Raw genomic sequence first — 14,653 nt, 5'->3', positions numbered from 1 at the left:
CAAAAACGTGGATGTTTCTTCGTGGCAGCGTTGCGACAGGGAATGCGGTAAAGAGCTCGAAACCTGTTCGCCCTATACCGACAACATGTCGACTCATATTAAACACTCATTGTTGAGGCGAAGGAGATCAGAACCACTATCGGAGCAGATTCGAGTTCTTCTAGGTAGATGGGCGGGCGCAGGGAGATAGCACAATCGGTGGCTGGCTTGTGGTGAACAAGCACAGAAGCAAGCAAGTTCTCGACTCAAGCTCGAAGCCAAGATATCGCAAGCGTCACCAAGCGTCAAAAGGCACGTGAAAGTGCCTGCCTCAGGCTCTCGGCAGCAGTCGCACTTTCCAGCCAAGACGGACCTTCCCGTCCCCCAAATTCTCATCGCACACCGGCTTTGCCAACAAAGACGAACTTCTGCTTCAGACATCGACGTCGACAAATCAATCCAGGATGGCTCGCGAAGTTCAGCAAAAGAGCGGCATCATTGCCGGCCTCAATGCTGGCCACGTATGTCTACACCTCCCCACCGAACGAACGCACGATACCTCGATCACAACGGAACGAAAACTGGACATCTCTTGCTAACCACTTTTCCTGCACCACAGAAAGTCACACCACGCCAATCCAAGCCGCGTGTGTCGCGCATGAAGGGACACCTCAGCAAGCGCACTGCTTTCGTCCGTGATGTCGTGAAAGAGGTTGCCGGGTACGTTTGCAATTCCGGTGTGCATTCGAGGACAAAATCTCGGACTGCACTCTTCACTACAACACCACCATTCAGGATACTAACATCATACAGCCTCGCCCCATACGAGCGCCGCGTCATCGAACTTCTCCGTAACAGCAAGGACAAGCGCGCCCGCAAGCTCGCAAAGAAGAGACTCGGAACATTCGGCCGTGCGAAGAGAAAGGTGGACGAGATGACCAACGTCATCGCCCAGGCAAAGAGAGCATAGATGGGAGATGGGACGTGGACTGTTACGAATGGAAAGTCGGGGTGATCTCATGGTGCAAGGCATGAAAGGCGTATACGGCACGGACAATGTTTCTCTATCACAGAAGAAGGTCGGCTATGCTCTTCACGGCCCGGCTTACTGCGGAAAAGGCAGGTCAATGGTCGGATCAGTTGGCTTCGTATCGCTGAATGAATGTGCATTGAGAGCCTTCACACCAACACGACTTCGCTCCCTCGTCAAGCATGCCTAAGTGGCCGTGTCTGCTGCCCACGACAATCGTCCAACCATGACCTTTGAATTGCAGTCCTTGGCCAGAACTGGCTTGAATACTACTCAGCATGAATGTTAGCTTCGCGATCTGGGAGCTCATCGTGGACGTACTACCAGTCCCTACTGCCGACCTATGCGAAATCACGGTAAGCTGTTGCTGCTCGGCGTCGCTCGGTAGTAGATTGAAAGCATCACGAGACACAGATCGAAGTAAGACTACAATCGCAATCTGGCAAAGGGACAGCGAGGTCGATCAACTGGGCCCGAAACATCACCTTCCAGGGCGTCCAAACCGGCGGACTAGAAGAGATGACAGCGGTTCACTCAATTGTGTCAGACGACCTTATGCATTGCGCCGATATGCGAGAGCCAAAAGGTATGCATGACTTGGGATGTCCAAGGTCTCTCCGGTACGGGAAAGACACTAGATCGCTTTGATGATTTGATCTTTCATCGCTTTCCTCTACGATCCCCAATCGTCTACATCAGGTCATCAACCTGCTTCTATCACTCCCCCTATCACTCCACTACCCAGTAAACGTCGGCGCCGCCGGTTCACACCCACTAACAGTAGCCACCGTCCTCTCGTCCAGCACCACCACCGTCGTCGTGCTCACAGCGGAACCGTGGGACAGCATTTGCTTACGCCACGGTGTAGTTTTGCTTCAGCTCCCGTCTATGCGAGCCACAAAAGTGTATTCGCAGTATGACACCGAGGCTCGAACTCTTCACTGCACGGGGAGTGCGCACTATGCGATCTGGAACGAAGTCTTAGCATCGCGAGATGTTGTTCGAAGGTGTGCCATGATCAGAGTCTCCTGAGGTGAGGTTGGTCGGGAAAGTATATGACAGAACGCAAACCATTCGATTCCTACCTGACTGTGAAATTCCACTCGCTCTCTACGACCCGGAGGCATGAACGAACGCATTTCGCTGAAGCTGTACGGTACTTCTTTCTCCCATTTTCAAACCTCGAAGCAACGCCAAAACGCCAACGCTAATCCCATCAAATCTTTTCTCTCTCACGTCCTCACCTCAGAACCTCTCCTTCATCCTGCCCGCAACAGTCCTTAGATTGCCATATACCTTCCCAGGCGGCGATCCCAGAATCAAACTGACCACCGCTTCCCTCGCGACATGAATATTCTTGAACCCACCCAGAATATGAACCTTCTGATCCGCCAACACAATCCTCGTCCGACTGGCATTCTCAATCGCAAATTTCGTCTTGCCATCTTTACCCGCGATACGTCCCACGGCACGACTGAGATGTTCGCCCTGCAGACTCTTGACATCCTTCACCTCAAACGACTGGATGTACAGATCATCCAGCCGCAGCAGCGCAATTGCATCGTCGAGGTCGAAACCCAGACAAAACGCTTGGATGAAATCCGCTCCCTTCTGAATCGCTCCTGTATCCGTGGTGTGCGAAGACGTGCGTAGCTCGACAGCTTTCTTGGCGATATTCATCCGCACTTGCAGTTTGAGGTGTTCCACCAACGGAGGGTATATTTTTGGCCATGAGGCTTTGAGAGGAGACATGCGGTGGGGTGGGACGCGGACTTTGCGCTCTTCGGTGCGGTGGGCGGATTTGGAGGGGACTTCGGCGGGGAAGAGGGGGGTTGTTGATGGGGAGTCGACTTCCATGGTGGGGATGTCGGAGATGATGATGTTAGAGGTGTCTTCGGTGGGCGTCGTGGTGGTGATCATTATATCGTCGTCGTGAGTCTCTTGTGTGGAGGGTTTCGTCTCTTCAGCGGCCAGGGCTTCCGGGGCTCTTTGGAGAGCGGTGGGGGCAGGCATGGTTGCGGTGTTATGTGAGCTGTCTCCTGTCGCTTGTATGATGTATCAGTGGCAGCGTCGGTATGATCAGGTGCGTATATGGTCGAGTCGCGGTAGAGTGAAGTGGGTGAATGATTGCATTTGAAGAATTTCCAGCTTGGACTTTTCTGAGAAGTGGCGGACGGAGCTGAGTCCGTCTTTTCGGACCAGCTCCATTCGCGTCGCTGGAAGCCTCACGTTGCTGGAGCTCTCATCATCGACCACTTCATCATCCAAACCTGACAGCACTCTCATCCACCACAACACAGCTTCCGAATCATCGAACCATCTCGCCTGACACTTGATCGAGCTTCACCACCACTCTCATCAACACCATCCGCCACGATGGCGGCCATGTTCAACTCGGCAGCTCTCTCCAACGAACCCGGCTTCTCCTTCGCATCAACACCACAATCGCAGCACTCTGCACCGAAACAACATGGTTTCTACCCGTGCGTGCTCCTCATACCATCTTCCATCACCCTCACTAACATCTTATCAGCTACACCGACAATGGCGGCTCCACCCTCGGAATCAGCGGTAGCGACTTCACCATCCTCGCCGGCGACACACGCAGCACTTCCGGCTACAACATCAACACCCGCTACGCCCCCAAACTCTTCAAAATCGGCGGCGAAGGTCCCGATCAAACCGGCGCCCGCATCGTCCTCTCCGTCGTAGGTTTCGCCGCCGACGGCCACGCCCTGAAAGAGCGCCTCGACACCGTCGTCAAGATGTACAAATACCAGCACGGCAAGGACATGCCCGTCCACGCCTGCGCTCAACGCCTATCCCATATCCTCTACGGCAAGCGCTTCTTCCCGTTCTACGTCACGGCGATTCTCGGGGGTATCGACGATGAGGGCAAGGGAGCGCTGTACAGCTACGATCCCGTGGGCAGCTACGAGCGGGAACAATGTCGTGCGGCGGGTGCGGCGGCGAGTCTGATTATGCCGTTCTTGGACAATCAGGTCAATTTGAAGAATCAGACGGATCCGGCGCAGCCGCAAGGGTTGGAGAAGGTGGGACTTGTGCCAAAGCCGTTGAGCAGGGAGCATGTGGAGGAGCTGGTGAGAGATGCGTTTACGAGCGCAGTGGAGAGGCATATTGAGGTGGGTGATGGGTTGCAGTTGATGGTGATTACGAAGGAGGGGGTGGTGGAGACGTATTCGGAGTTGAAGAAGGATTGAAGGGGTGGCACTGAGGACTGCGCAGGATGTACAATGAGACGGTGGAGGAGGGTTTTCATGCTGCTGCTCTCGCTGTCTACCGTGCTGGGCGGCATAGCGCGCACACGGGGTTCGAGATGCCGCAAGTTGCAGCAACGAGCATATGATGCGGCAGCCGGGTGCTTACTGCAAGATTGAAGTCGCCTACTTCGCAGCTAGTTGCATGGTCATGATACATTTGCAGTCGAGCGACACTGCAACGAATACACTCCATCACTGCCCATAACCTGAGAATATCTCCGTGTTTCTGCCAACGCCTATCGATGTGCCGACTCCCAACGAGCAGACTGCCAAAGTGACGCCACGATCAATCGATTGCAACGAGCGAGCACCTCGCTCTCGACGAGTTGCCAACCAACTCCCTGTGCGTGCGGCATCCCGATCGATCAATCATCACACCTGACAGAATCTAGCCAAACCAATGGCCTTCACGGCCTGACGCAAGGGATTTCTGAACTCAAAGCATACCTTACCTTGTCAGATCATTGACTTCACCTTCGCCATGTCTCCTGACTGCCATGAACACTGACCGCCACGAATCTTTTCTCATCACCTTTCTCATCTCCAGGCATGGTGCAGTGACAGCCAGCCGTCACCCTTCGAGCAAGAGGTATTCGCAAGTCCAGTCTTCTACCCTAGTTTCGCAGCAAGCCCTTCACCTTGTTCTAAACCATTGAATAGTCCATTCTTCCTCTTCAACTCGATATGCTTTCCATCCGCAGGACACTAGCCACGAGACTGTTCAGGGTGCCACTCATCAGCAGAACCATATGAGAGCCACGCGAGAGAAGTCGCATCCCGACATGGACTTTGCAACTTATACTGTGTCCTCCCCCCTCGGAGCCACCCCGGCCTGCGGCTCTGCGGGTGATAGACGTCCACGATCGTTGCCGGATGAGCCGGGAGTCGAATCTCGTGCAACCCCAGCAAGTCCCGAACAAACGACGTCAGGTTGCGTACTTTGTGAGGCTCATCAGCTGCAAACTTCGCCTCTTTTCTTTGCACAGGCAAACAAAGTGCCGTCGCCTCTGCGGATACGAGCGGATGTGCTTCATCGAATGTACAACTTTTAGGTATGCACCGAAGTCGAGTCGAGATGTCCTGCGTGCAGAGAGTTCAAGCCATGACGCAAAAGTCAATCTCTTTACTTGGAAACGGTGATGCTTGTTGACGGGATGCGACGAAACCAAACTTAGACCGGAATCTCTTCTTCTCCACCTGTTCCCTCACTTTCTCAAACACACACACACGTATATCTACCGGACCCGGACTTTCGCTTCTCTCATTCCATCGCTGTCGCGCGAGGATTGCGTGCGGGCAGCATTCACCAGCGCATCGAGGACTCGAGGAATATACTTTGGGGAGGATACACAGACGATCACGCGCCGCGCGTGTTGAAAGACTGGTGGAAGAACTGCACACCTCGAGAAGGACTACAACCATCATTGGAAGAGACAGAGAACGAATACACCTTGGATCAGACCCAAATCCACCGCCATCATGTTCGGCATCTCCTACTGGTTCCTCCCCATCTTCGCCGGCTGCACATGGCTCGGTATGTACATCCACATTCCACTACCAGCACCACATCCACACCCACATCAACACTAACACCTCCTCCTTTCCAATAGGTACCCTCCTCGCCATGCTCGGCCGCTGGATCGCCATCGGTAGCCCACACTACACCACCATGAACGACACCCAACACATCGCCTACATCTCCGACATCGGCGCGACACCCTGGGGGAAACCACTCTTCATCGCAGGATCCGCCGTGACAGTCGTCGTCTTCAACCTCGCTTTCCTGTCAGAACGATGGCTCAGACATAAAGGCCGCCTAGCGAAGAATTACAACTGGACAGAGAAAATCCTCAACATCTGCGCCTTGATCGCAGCCATCGCGGGCGCATGCGGACTCATCCTCTTGACCATTTTCGACACGAAACGATACCCGAACATCCACGTCGCCATGTTGTGTCTGTTCATGTAAGTCGTCCTCCCATCCTCCTCCCACACCAACCTCCCATCCTCCTTTACTAACGAAACGTCAACAGCGGCGGCTACATCGTCTCAGCAATCTTCATCTGCGCCGAATACCAACGCCTCGGAATCCACTACCGCCAATACTCCATCCTGGCCGCCTCCTTCTGGATCAAACTGGCCTTCATCTTCATCGAAGTCGCCCTGGTCATCGCCTTCGGAATCATGTCCAACCAATCCCACTGGAACCGCGCCGCCGTGCTCGAATGGACCATCTCTCTCGTCTACATTTTCTACGTCTGGTCCTTTTTCATCGACTTTTTACCCGCCGTCAAGACGAAGGATCCGGAGGATCGCTATGTGCACCCGAAAGTGTTGGCGGAACATGATGTCAATCGCGCGAGTACGGAACAGGGCGGGAATTTGATGGGTGGGCCGGTGTATACGAGTGGAGGCGTGGGAGGGACGGGGGAGAGTTATCAGATGAGGGAGAATGGGCTGAGGCCGGTGGCGCAGAATTTTTGAGGAGGTGGGAAGGAAAGGAAAGGGGGGGGGGGGAGATTTTTTGGACATACAGTACAGGTTTTCTTGGGGAAAGTAGTGTGAAGCGGTAATGGCAAAAAAGGGATGCCGTATCGCAGTGGTGATGACGGACGACAAGAACAGAACTTCTTCAACGGTCGAAAGATTACAGTAATATAAAGACAGGACTTTTTTCAGAATTCAACTTGTAATTATTTCTCAAACCATTCAAGAGTTACACCAAACCATGCTCCTCCGCAATTCCTTTTTTCTCTGCTCTTCGGGTCGCCGGTCCGCACGAGGAGCAAGGAAGCCAATACAGCGATACTCTATCCAGCCGTCTCACGAATCCCGATCACAATTGGAGAGGTCCTTTAATTTCATCCAACGTCATTCTTCATAGTATCTGTCAACTCATAATCTTCATCTCGAAATCCTCGTAAATGTCCATCGCGTCATTCCATCGTCCGTTCGTTCGCCCAAGCCTGTCAGATAGGACAAAGAGTTGAACGGACACTAATGCCAATAAAACACCCATCCCGCTATGCATTTACATCTCACCAATCAAGCAAGAGACACATACCCAACACACGCAACCGTGCTCCCCTTTCCTCGAAAAAGTCCATGCAATACCTAACTTGACTCTTCATCAAGCACTTCAATACTTCGACCTCCTCCCCCCCGGCGTCGTCGTCGTCGTCCTCGCCTTCCTCCCAGCTTCATTCGCGCCTCCTCCTCCCGCAGCAGCAGCCCCGTGTTCCTCTTCAAAAACACTCTCGTCCTCCTCCCTCACAGCCTCCGGCGCGGGTGTACGCCGCTCCCCCCTTCGATGCCGATGTCTTCGATTCACTGAAATCTGACTCGCACTATCATCCGGCGCCAAACTCACCGTATCCCCCAACCCATCGTCCTCTTCCTCTTCAAAGTCCGTCATGCCACTGGCCGGCGTGTCCAACCTCACGCCCACCGGATCCGACCCGACGCCCCTTCTCAATTGCGACTGAGCAGCGAGACCGGAAGATCGTTCCCGAAGGAGTTGACGCACAGACTCCGCCCGGGAGTGGAGGAGTTCGAAAGCGTCTTCCAGCCGTTCCATGTCGAGGAAGAGGTTCCGTTCGAGTTCGGCGGCGACGGCGATTTCCGTGTCTTCGTCGAGTTGCACGGGAGGAGGGGGTGAGATGGCGAGACCGTTGGGACCGGGAGTGGGGCCGCGGGTGGGGAACATGGAGGGAATGGCGTTGGGGTCGTTTGGACCTCCGCTAAAGGGTGTAGGGCCGCGGGAGGGGATGGCGGAGAGATTGGTAAAGGGCGTGCCGTTACGGGAGAAGGGCGTGGCGTTGGGGCCTCGAGAGGGGACACGGGAGGAAGTTTGGGAGTTGAAAGCGGAGATGGAGGGTGGGAAGGAGGAGGACTCAGCGCCGGACCAGAGGAATCCGTCGAAACGCCCGGAGATGAGAATGTCCCATTCGGCGGCGTTGACTTCGGCGAGAGTGGCGAGCATACCGTGGAGATGGGGGTTGTTGAGAAGGTACATGGCGGACTCGCAGTCGCGGGGAGGGCGGTCGAGGCGGTAGAGGCGTTTCAGAGCGGCTTGGGCGCGGCGGAGGGCGTTGGAGGAGGTGGAGGGTCGTTCGGCGGGGGTCGGAGCGCGGGAGGCGGAGACGAAGTTTTGGCCGTGCATGAGGGCGATGAAGAGGTTGCGTTGGTGGAGGGGGAGGGTCGTCATCATGGCGAACATTAAGGTGTCCTCGTCGGCTTCTTCTGGTGGGCTGGAGGGGAAGTCGGGTTGGCGGGAAAGCCAGCTTTGTACGGCTCGTTTCGTCTTTTGGTTTTGGCGGATGTAGTGGTCACGGTACTCGTCTGGGACGTCAATGTCGAGCTTTTGCATTGGTGCAGCGGTGGCTCCTGAAATGCCCAGTCCACTGTCGTCCGGCTCGATGGAGAAAGGTGGCCATTGTGGGAGTTCTCTGCGGCCGGCAACAAATTCGAGAATCTCACCCCAGCTCACTCCACTATCTTCCTCGTCTGACAAGTTCGGCTGTGGAATAGTCTTACACACCACACAGTCACATCGTTGTGACGAGATGTCTCGAGCGAAGACTTGTGATAGCTTGTCGAGAAGACGTCGTGCAACTGACTTGTACCCTGTGGCTACTGCAAGCGATCCATTATTGTTGAGAACTTGCAGGTAGTCATCCAATCGCTTATGGATGCCGCCGAACACTTTCGAGTACTCTTCAAGGGGAGCCGCCTGACTCAAAGCAGGTGATTGATAGACATTGTACTGCTGGACTGGCGCCGTCGGACCGGTCTGAACCAATCTCTTCGGCACGGGATGTGACAGACCGCCATGCTTGAGCAGATAGTCTACTCGTGGAGCTTCCTTGGCTCCGGATATCGGCGGTGGAGGAGGTGGAGGTGGCATGGGCATTTGCTTGGCCGTCAAAGGTGTAGCCATCGACTTGTATGTTGAAGTGTTTGCCATGCCAACATCAATCACTGGAGTGGATCGCACATGAGGAGAAGTGCCATAGTCCTGTCCAGGCGTCTTCGGTCGTGAGTCTGCAAACGATTGTGACGAGTACTCATTGGAGGTGCCATGGTTGTGTGGTCTCCTCGAGGGCTTTCTCTCCGGTGCAATCGAGGTAGCATCGGAGTCGGTGGTATCCTCTGTCAAGGTCGAAGCAGGTTGTGAAGCAGTATTGGAAGTCGTCGTCGACTCCGTTCGTCGGTATCCGCTATTCGGTGTGGACTTTCTCTCATCCTCTGGGAATGCTTCCGGCATGCTAGACAGCTCTGAATCATCATACCGTGCGTCTTTTTGCAAACTCGTGCCCGACTTCTTGCTATGCATTCGCTTCTCCTTCCGCCTGTGACTGTCCGCACTCCTCCTGCCATCCTCCGTCTTTGTCTTGACTCTGTCCGCAACGTCTCGCATGCTACCTCCACTCGCTGATCGTCGAATATCCGGCTCATCAGCGGTGAGAGGTGGGCTCGGTGGTGCTCGTGATGTCGCTCCCTCCGTGGCCGGTGTCGAATGTCTCCTCTTACTTTGATCATCTTTCTCTGCCTCTGGAATGTCCCTCACGGACTCTCGACTATGTGCCTTGCTGAAGCTGGGGTATGAGCCTGCAGTCCTTCGATCCATTTCAGGAATGGGTATGTTGAATGTGGCCTTTTTCTCTTTGACGGGCGTCCGGCCAGACGCCCTTTCAGCGGAGGCACTTCCAGGTCGAGGAGAGTCCCGCTCTCTGCTGGTGGAACGCCGCCGAAGCGGGAGCTTAGTCGAGCTGGAGACTTTCCTCGACGATCGGTGCTTGTCGCGGGATGTGTTGAGAGATTCGGTGGAGTCCTTTTGTCTCTCTCGTTCTCGTTCGGAGTCGTGCTTCCTTCGTCGTCGAGGTTCGATATCGCGCGGGGAGGACATGCTATTCGAGTGGTTGGTGTGTGGAAGAGCAGCATCGTGGCCGTCGGGCCAAGTCATCATGGGCATGGCGGATGGCAGGTCAGGTAGAACTAGGTACAGTAGGGTCGGCGCTAAGCATCAGCACTGGACTGGGACGGGGTTGGGTTGCTGTGCCACGCTGGACCAATTGGCTGCGGTGGGAGAAGGAGTGGAGTGTTCTCGGTGGAGCATTGAATGAACAGCGCAGAATTGTCTCCGCATGACAAGAAGCGACAATCAAGTCTTACCTCTTGCGATATGCGTGTGCAAAGATATCTCTACCAGGATGAGTTGGTCAGTCGAAGATGTGAAGACGAAGCTGGACAGCAGAAAGAGACATCAGACATGCGCTTCGACTGCTGACTACTCCGAGAAGATGAGGTGAATGGGACGCCCTGGTCGAAGTGAATGAACCAACGGCCGACGCTAGTGAAACCAGACATGTTGCGGGACCGATACACTAAATGGACTGCGACCGGACTTCTCTCCTACGACATGATCAGATTGTCCTCATCGAGAGCGGACCTCACCTGTACGTTGGCGTGAGAGATCATAAGGTAGTACATCTTGGACCTCCAATGTGCCGTATCGTATGCGTGGACAAGGAACCGCAATGCAGGCTTATTGCCTCGATACACCTCCTGGAGACGTGCCGGACTGGATAAGGATACCGACGACCATCAGAGCACATGGAGAAGATTATATCGTCTCTCAAACGATGCTCGTCCTCTCGACAAGCCAAGGTACCACAAGGTAGGCCACTCAGTCCACCAAGTCATCCCTTGGAACACGCCTCGCGTCTTCCTGGAATGCTTGCACCTCTCCACGTACAAACCACTTCTCTTCCTCAATCCAATCCTCCCCTCTCCCTCAAGATGCCACCTCCTCCACCAACATGCCCGCCAACCCCAAAACCATCGGTCTCTGCATCTCCCTCTTCCTCGCCTCCGCCCTCATAACCCTCACCTTCCGCTCCGCCAACCCCAACTCCCCCTCCACCCAATGGCTCTCTCCTAGACCCCACACCTCCTCCTCCTCCCTCCCCCAACGACCCCTCAACCCCCACCGCGTCGCCTTTGCCACCTTCCTCGCCGGCAACACAGCCTCCACCTCCACCGACGAGGAATCCGCCCTCAACAACGACGCCGATGACGGCTACTTCATCGGCGCCCGCGTCCTCGCCTACCAGCTCCTCCACTCCAAAACCGCCGGAACCAACTCCTCCATCCCCTTCCTCGTAGTCTGCACCCTCGACGTCTCCAAACGCAAGCGGGACCGCCTCAAAGCCGACGGCGCGACCGTAATCGTCATTGAAAAACTCGACCCAGCATGGGTCACAGCCGCCAATCCCCGCTGGCGGGACGTCATGTCCAAACTCCGCCTCTTCCAACTCGTCGAATACAGTAAAATCTGCTTCATCGACGCCGACACCCTCGTCACCGCTCCTCTCGACGGCGTCTTCTTCGACGAAGCAACCCTCACCCAAGCCACCGGCAACACCCCGGACAAAATCCTCCCCGACGAAGCCCCCCTCCCCCGAACCTACATGTTCGCCACCCACTCCGACCTCTGGGGCTACGACCACGCCTTCCCCCCACCCCCCTCAATGGACTACCTCAACTGCGGTTTCTTCGTCTTCACGCCCTCCCTCCCCTTATTCGCCTACTACATCTCCCTCTTATCCCTCCCCGGACGTTTCGACGCGGGATTCCCAGAGCAGAATTTACTAAATTACGCGCATCGAAGGGAGGGCAATATGCCCTGGCAACCGCTCTGGTATGGATGGAATGTCAACTGGCCGACGGCGAGGGATTGGAGGGGGGGAGCGAGGAGTTTTCATGCGAAGTATTGGGATGGGGATCCGAGTCATGATCCGGTGTTGAAGGGGTTTTGGAGGGAGCAGAGGAGTGAGATGGAGGGGTTTTGGAGGGGGAGGGAGGAGGGAAGGTGAGGCAGAGAGGGACGGTGGGTGGTGGGTGGGTCAGGAGGAGGAGGAGGAGGAGGGAGGGATGGGAGATTTGGAGATGACGATCAAAGAAGCCGAGTTGGTCGACATTGTTGTTGTGTGTTACGAGTCTGTGAATGCGAGTTGCTGGGCATCGAACAGCTATTTCTTCTCTCTCTCTCTCTCTTTCTTGAGAAACCCGCTTCCCCTCATAACGAACGACTTTCACCCGGTAGAATTGATAGACCTTTTTCTTTCCCCTTTCCCAAATCAACCAACACTCTCGCGCATGGACCACGTTCTGCAGGTAGGTCCTCCTCCTCCCAACCACGATGCTGAATTTGGCCATCAGCGGCAGCAATTGGACTGCCTTTCCTTTCCTCGCCCAGTCTTGCAACATACCTGGACTAGAGCTGGTCCTGCCTGATAAAATCGATCGCAGGAAGGACGAGTGAGAGACCAGACCGGGGAAGGGAGGGAGTTCCTTGGGGCTGGCGTGATGAACAGAGAGAGAGGAAGGAGCTGCGCTGCTCGTGCGCGGAGGGACATGTCCATTCGGCTTTTGGACTCCGATCAGGTAAGGTCGTTCGAGCCGACGTTTTTTTTTTCTCTTTTTTTTGCAGCAAGTGTGCGTGTTGCGGATTGATTTGGTTTTCTATTCGCGGAGAGGGCTTTGAGAGAGCTTTCGTCTTTGTTTTCGTCCATCCCCTTGTTGATAGCGCCTTTGCCGTTTAACATGGAACGCAGTGCGGAGCAGTAGCGACATATGCGTGCTCCACCTCGTCTACCTCGTCCAGCCCTCCTGCTCACCGGACTGTCGAGTGCTCGATCAAACTTTTACCACCTTCGGCATCGCAGCCTCACTTCCGTCGCTATGCACGAGGCACCGCAAGCATGTCGGCTTGTAAACCTCGAGCCCTCACCTACAAGGGGCAATCAGTATATCGCGCAACAGCGACCACAGTTACCAAACCTACTCGCCAGCCAGTCCACCCAAAACCGCTCCCCTTCGACGACCTCCTTCCCTCCCATCATCAACCCACCCCACCACTACCATGCACCTCCTCCTCTTCCACCTCCTTTCCCCGCTCTCCCTCCTCATCCCCTCCATCTCAGCCTGCAACTCCTACTGCGTCTGCCTAGGAGCTAACGGCAGCACCTTCGACTGCTCCGTCACCGTCCGCGGCTGGTACCAACACGACTGTGCGGACTACACTACTATAATCGGAATCGCGGAGGAGTCACCCCGAAAAAAAGAGGCAAGTCCAACAGTATACAAGGCCTGTAGTAAACCGACATGTTACTACGGGAGTGCGAGCAGGTCCGTCTTATGGTTCCGTCTGAACCGGTCCACTTTCCCCAAAAGCATGTCGCGTATGGAAAAGGGATTCTGCGATGATTAGCAAGAAGTGATTTGCAGCTCATGGATTTGTGGAGTTTTTGTACCATTCCGAGTCTTCCATCACAACGATTGTGCGAAAGACTTGGAGCGTTAGAGTGGGTGGTGAGTAGATGGGTGGGAGGGAGGGAGGAGGATGGCGTGGGATTCGTGACCATGTAGGTTTTCTTGGTTTCGAGAGTTTATGTGCTGATGGAGATGGGGATGCTTGTTTAGCAGAGGTTTTGGGTGTGACCGTATTTGGAAAATTGGTCGAGGCGGGTTTGGAGCGATCACACACAGGATGTTGTTCCCGCCCAGGGCATGACCTCCTATGACTAGGCCGTGTGAGACATACGCAACTGAGAGAAGCAAAGCGTAAAGTCCAAGCGGGACTACGGACTCGAGTTGAGGGCTTGCGGAGAAAGATGGCAATGTTGGGTGTGGGTGGAAGGTGCGTCCTTGTGTTGGTTTCGTGCTTGTGGATGACTCGTAGAAACGATATCGACAGACGCCGTGCTTCGAAGGAGTCTTTTCGAAACACGGACGCTCGTGGCTCCCTTTGTGTCCAGCCCGTGTTCAATGCAGCAGATCGTGCCTTGATAGTAGGCGAATTGGGGTAGGTTGGCGATGATGTTCTGATCTTTTCTTGATCACGCCTCCGAAACTGTTCTCATCTTCTGACCATCGATTACAGACCGTAGGTGCATCCCGATAGGCGCTGTGCATCGCACTTAATGGACGCATTGTTCCCGCAAGGGACTTGCTCGGGCAGCGTACGTTAATGTTGTCGCAGCGCGGAAGGCTGCGAAGAAGCTGGGAGGCATTAGGACTGGCGTGATACTCAAGGTCCAACGGCTTCGTCCATGGCTTGGTCGTTCTGCCTCAATCGCGTCCGGTCTGATATGTGAAGGCTTGTCTGTGAAGGCGGCCATTCAGTCGAGGCTTTAATAAGATACCTTTGCCCTTGCAAACGTGGAAGAGGACATCCATGTGACAAGCAGCGGCAGTGATTCCGGTGAGCGTATTCGATGTCCGACCGATGTACTCACTTTGTAGCGAAAGATCTACCTGATATGGGCTTCCCTGGCTGAAGAATAAAGAGAGAAAGGAA

General features: G+C 54.9%; 7 protein-coding genes across 7 annotated transcripts; 5 read left to right on the top strand and 2 right to left on the bottom strand.

Moving 5' to 3' along the window:
* Positions 1-443: 443 nt before the first annotated feature.
* On the top strand, positions 444-1,167 carry MYCGRDRAFT_60694 (60S ribosomal protein L36; the record flags this gene model as incomplete). Its single annotated transcript, XM_003851167.1, has 3 exons — positions 444-500; positions 599-699; positions 793-1,167. The coding sequence occupies 3 exons, from the start codon at positions 444-446 to the stop codon at positions 947-949; spliced, it is 315 nt and encodes a 104-aa protein (XP_003851215.1).
* Positions 1,168-2,254: 1,087 nt separating this feature from the next.
* MYCGRDRAFT_73841 (uncharacterized protein) lies at positions 2,255-3,111 on the bottom strand (the record flags this gene model as incomplete). Its single annotated transcript, XM_003850600.1, has 1 exon — positions 2,255-3,111. The coding sequence occupies one exon, from the start codon at positions 3,020-3,022 to the stop codon at positions 2,255-2,257; it is 768 nt and encodes a 255-aa protein (XP_003850648.1).
* A 167-nt stretch (positions 3,112-3,278) lies between these two features.
* MYCGRDRAFT_105119 (proteasome core particle subunit beta 6) lies at positions 3,279-4,409 on the top strand (the record flags this gene model as incomplete). The annotated part of the gene is made up of 2 exons (XM_003851168.1): positions 3,279-3,492; positions 3,543-4,409. The coding sequence occupies 2 exons, from the start codon at positions 3,386-3,388 to the stop codon at positions 4,228-4,230; spliced, it is 795 nt and encodes a 264-aa protein (XP_003851216.1).
* Positions 4,410-5,512: 1,103 nt separating this feature from the next.
* On the top strand, positions 5,513-6,774 carry MYCGRDRAFT_73835 (SFK1-like membrane protein; the record flags this gene model as incomplete). Its single annotated transcript, XM_003851169.1, has 3 exons — positions 5,513-5,824; positions 5,901-6,255; positions 6,324-6,774. 3 exons carry the CDS (start codon positions 5,770-5,772, stop codon positions 6,772-6,774), a joined length of 861 nt encoding a protein of 286 aa, XP_003851217.1.
* Positions 6,775-7,429: 655 nt separating this feature from the next.
* Positions 7,430-9,196, bottom strand: MYCGRDRAFT_73832 (uncharacterized protein; the record flags this gene model as incomplete). Its single annotated transcript, XM_003850599.1, has 2 exons — positions 7,430-8,650; positions 8,873-9,196. The coding sequence occupies 2 exons, from the start codon at positions 9,194-9,196 to the stop codon at positions 7,430-7,432; spliced, it is 1,545 nt and encodes a 514-aa protein (XP_003850647.1).
* Positions 9,197-11,357: 2,161 nt separating this feature from the next.
* Positions 11,358-12,068, top strand: MYCGRDRAFT_26689 (uncharacterized protein; the record flags this gene model as incomplete). Its single annotated transcript, XM_003851170.1, has 1 exon — positions 11,358-12,068. A coding segment is annotated over one exon (711 nt), but the record flags the coding sequence as incomplete, so codon positions are not given.
* Positions 12,069-13,216: 1,148 nt separating this feature from the next.
* On the top strand, positions 13,217-14,243 carry MYCGRDRAFT_94360 (uncharacterized protein; the record flags this gene model as incomplete). The annotated part of the gene is made up of 5 exons (XM_003851171.1): positions 13,217-13,364; positions 13,582-13,665; positions 13,882-13,993; positions 14,051-14,158; positions 14,237-14,243. The coding sequence occupies 5 exons, from the start codon at positions 13,217-13,219 to the stop codon at positions 14,241-14,243; spliced, it is 459 nt and encodes a 152-aa protein (XP_003851219.1).
* Between the last annotated feature and the right edge of the window lie 410 nt (positions 14,244-14,653).

Source organism: Zymoseptoria tritici, chromosome 7 (assembly GCF_000219625.1).
Source record: "Zymoseptoria tritici IPO323 chromosome 7, whole genome shotgun sequence".
Lineage (NCBI taxonomy): Eukaryota > Fungi > Ascomycota > Dothideomycetes > Mycosphaerellales > Mycosphaerellaceae > Zymoseptoria > Zymoseptoria tritici.
Note: the sequence above shows the minus strand (reverse complement) of the source record. Positions and strands in the feature narration are given on the sequence as shown.